At 48.7% G+C, this 2,665-nt stretch overlaps 1 protein-coding gene across 2 annotated transcripts in view; it reads left to right on the top strand.

Moving 5' to 3' along the window:
- The window catches only part of LOC105290144 (forkhead box protein N3), a 166,072-nt gene that overhangs the window by 99,142 nt on the left and 64,265 nt on the right, over window positions 1–2,665 (top strand). The window contains exon 4 of one of the 2 annotated variants that reach the window (XM_023528846.1): window positions 1,891–1,948. The exons of the other annotated variant lie outside the window; for it this stretch is intronic. Coding sequence (XP_023384614.1) covers window positions 1,891–1,933 — 43 coding nt within the window. The 3' untranslated portion in view covers window positions 1,934–1,948. Of the gene's footprint in view, window positions 1–1,890; window positions 1,949–2,665 lie in introns of those variants that run through there. 2 annotated transcript variants of the gene reach the window in all.

Here is a 2,665-nt window from a genome sequence, read left to right as displayed (position 1 = left end):
GCTAAAGCTTGCCATCAACCACCAGGAACTAGGAGGCAGGCATGCAACATGCCCTCGCCCACCGCCCTTAGAACTGACCTTGATCTCAGACTTCTAGCCTCCAAAATGGTGAGACAGCTAATTTCTGTTTAAGCCACTCATCTGTGGTACTTGAGATGCTGAGAGCAGTGGCTTGGGCAGAGGAGGCAGCAGTGGGAAGCTGGACCCCTGGTCTGAGAAGATTGAGGGGAGTGGGTGACAGCCGAGTGCTGTGTCAGGACACAGCCGGAGATGCCTGCCAGAGACTGGGGACAAGTTCAATTGGAGACACAGAATTGCAAAAGTTAGGTTTTCCACGCGTCCACAAACTCTCCTGGGAAAGGAATCTTGCATGAAAAAGAAGAGGGAGCTAACACTCTAGGAATGCCCCTCATTATGGGGTCAAGGCTGGACAAAGAGCTAGCAGAATATTTAGAACAGAGAGTGGGAGGAGAACCGTGCTAGGAGGGTAGTTTGAGGCTAAAATTGGAAAGGATTTTAAGAGATAATGTCAAAAATTATAGTGAGTTTATATAACCAGAAAATAAAAGCAAGCTTCTCGTGTGAGCCCGTGTGGGAGGGCGTAGAGGGAGAGGGGACAGCGGTGCGATCAAGGGCCACTAGCCCTAAACGGCTAAGTGACTGAAAGGCCTCTGGTGACTGATATGAGAGGATTGTGGCCAGTCCAGGAAGACTGTGACATGAGGAAGTAGACGTCAGGCACTCAGTGCCCAGCTCATGGGCTTTGTGAGTACATAGCAGAATTTTGGGAGCTGAGCGCAGGACACCAGTAGATATTTCGCTATGGATAAGATGAGATGCTATTGTAAGTCATCAGAAGGGAGAGGCAAGTGGAGACCACAGGTAATGGAGGGAGGAGCGATTCCAGAGGAAAGGAGGGCAATCGGGGAGTTACTCTGGCCAAGGAGAAGGTTCAGATGCAGATAGAAATAATGGAGGGTGAATTGTTTATGTGGAATGGCTTGGTTTTGGAAGAGAGGAGGCGACATCGGCTGATGTAATATGGGTTTGAGACTTGGCGATTGGGAGATGATTGAGGCCAGTTTAGTTGGGTTGCTGCCCACAAGGTCAGTGGTTCTCACTTGGGAGAAATTTTATCTCCCAGTGGGCATGTGGCAATGTCAGAGACAATTTTAGTTGCTACAGCTGGGGGAGGAGTTGCTATTGAATTCTAGTGGGTAGAAGCCAGGGTGACTGCCGAATACCCTCCGATGCACAGGACGGCCCCTATGACAAAGGATGACCCAGCTCCAAACGTCAGTAGTGCCGAGGCTAGGGAACCCCGTTGTCTTAGGTCAGCAGTTCTCAAACCTGTCCGAGGAGGAAGCCCTAACAGCATGCTTTGTGGAGCATCGTGAAGCACCGACATATTTAAATATACCTAGCGACTCCAGAGCAGCCGCCTGTCGGAGTCTCACAACCATCTCAGCCCTCGGCACATCCAGGGCCTTGGCCGTGACGGGCACACAGGAGCTGTTTCAGGCTGATCCAGGTGGAGTCAGGGTGAGTCTCTAGGTTTCACATTGGGCTAAGTTAACAAAACGATTCTGGACGTTTCTTACCACGATGCATGTTTTGCCCTCATAGTGCTCTTGCCAGGCTGTCAGTTGTGGGCTTTGTGGTCCTGGATGGTGGTTGTGTGATCGCCTTCCCAGCAGTTGCCGACCTCTGAAAATTGGCGAGAGGCCAGCTCGGATCGTACGACCCAGAAAGGTCACTGCGGGCTGCGGACTTGCCAGTTTGGACCTACGAGGGATTCTGTGCAGAGTTACTGGGTTTTTTGTTTTGGTTTGTTTCGAGTTTTTTTAAGCTTTCTCATCTGTGAAGCTGCTTCTCGCCTGTTGATTTTAGAAACTGTTCACTGCTACTTTGGACTGAGGAAGGAGTACAATGAGATGGTCTCAAAGCATCCTTAAAGAAAAGAGGAAGCTGGAGGTGCGGTTACCTCATCCGTCACAGGAATAAAGGAAGGAGCCATACCGGGAGAGTCCACACCTCAGGCTATAGGAGGAAGTGCTGGCACCCAGCATGTCACTTAACAAGAAAACTGAGCTGTGGTTTTCTTGTAACCAAGACAACCACTGGGATGGTTGCAGGTTGCAGAGCGTCCTTTTTACATACATCGGCTCATTTCACCTTCACACACTAGCTCCTGTCACGGCCGTCAGTTTGCAGGCGTGGAACTGAGACTTTGACATGTTAAAAGACTTTCAACATGTGTTTTGCACAGACAAATTCCCTGAATCCACATCTTGTGCTGTCCCCAGTACACTCGGATGGGACCAGGCAGGCACTGAAATGGTTTCAAATGTCAACACACTCCAGTTTTATTACTCAGGTTTATTAAAAATGTCGAGAATGTTCCCCAGGATTTTGAACTCTCAACTGTGCTCTTCATGGATGCTTCTCAAACTGAACAATATTCTGTGAAACTTGAGACTGCCTCACACATGTCTCCGACAGACTGTTCTGGTCCCTGAATTCAGGGACTTGCAGCCTCCACCCAAGGAGTCTGGTTTAGTGTGAAGTGTAGGTCATATTTGTTCCTCTGTTATTTCCTAGTGATTAATCCAGTTAGAATTAAAACAATTGAATTCAAGTTTTTTGTTTGTTTGTTTGTTTGTTT

The sequence above is a fragment of the Pteropus vampyrus genome, unplaced genomic scaffold (assembly GCF_000151845.1).
Source record: "Pteropus vampyrus isolate Shadow unplaced genomic scaffold, Pvam_2.0 Scaffold32, whole genome shotgun sequence".
NCBI classification, from domain to species: domain Eukaryota; kingdom Metazoa; phylum Chordata; class Mammalia; order Chiroptera; family Pteropodidae; genus Pteropus; species Pteropus vampyrus.
The sequence above is the reverse complement of the archived record's forward strand: the minus strand, read 5'-3'. Positions and strand labels throughout refer to the sequence as shown.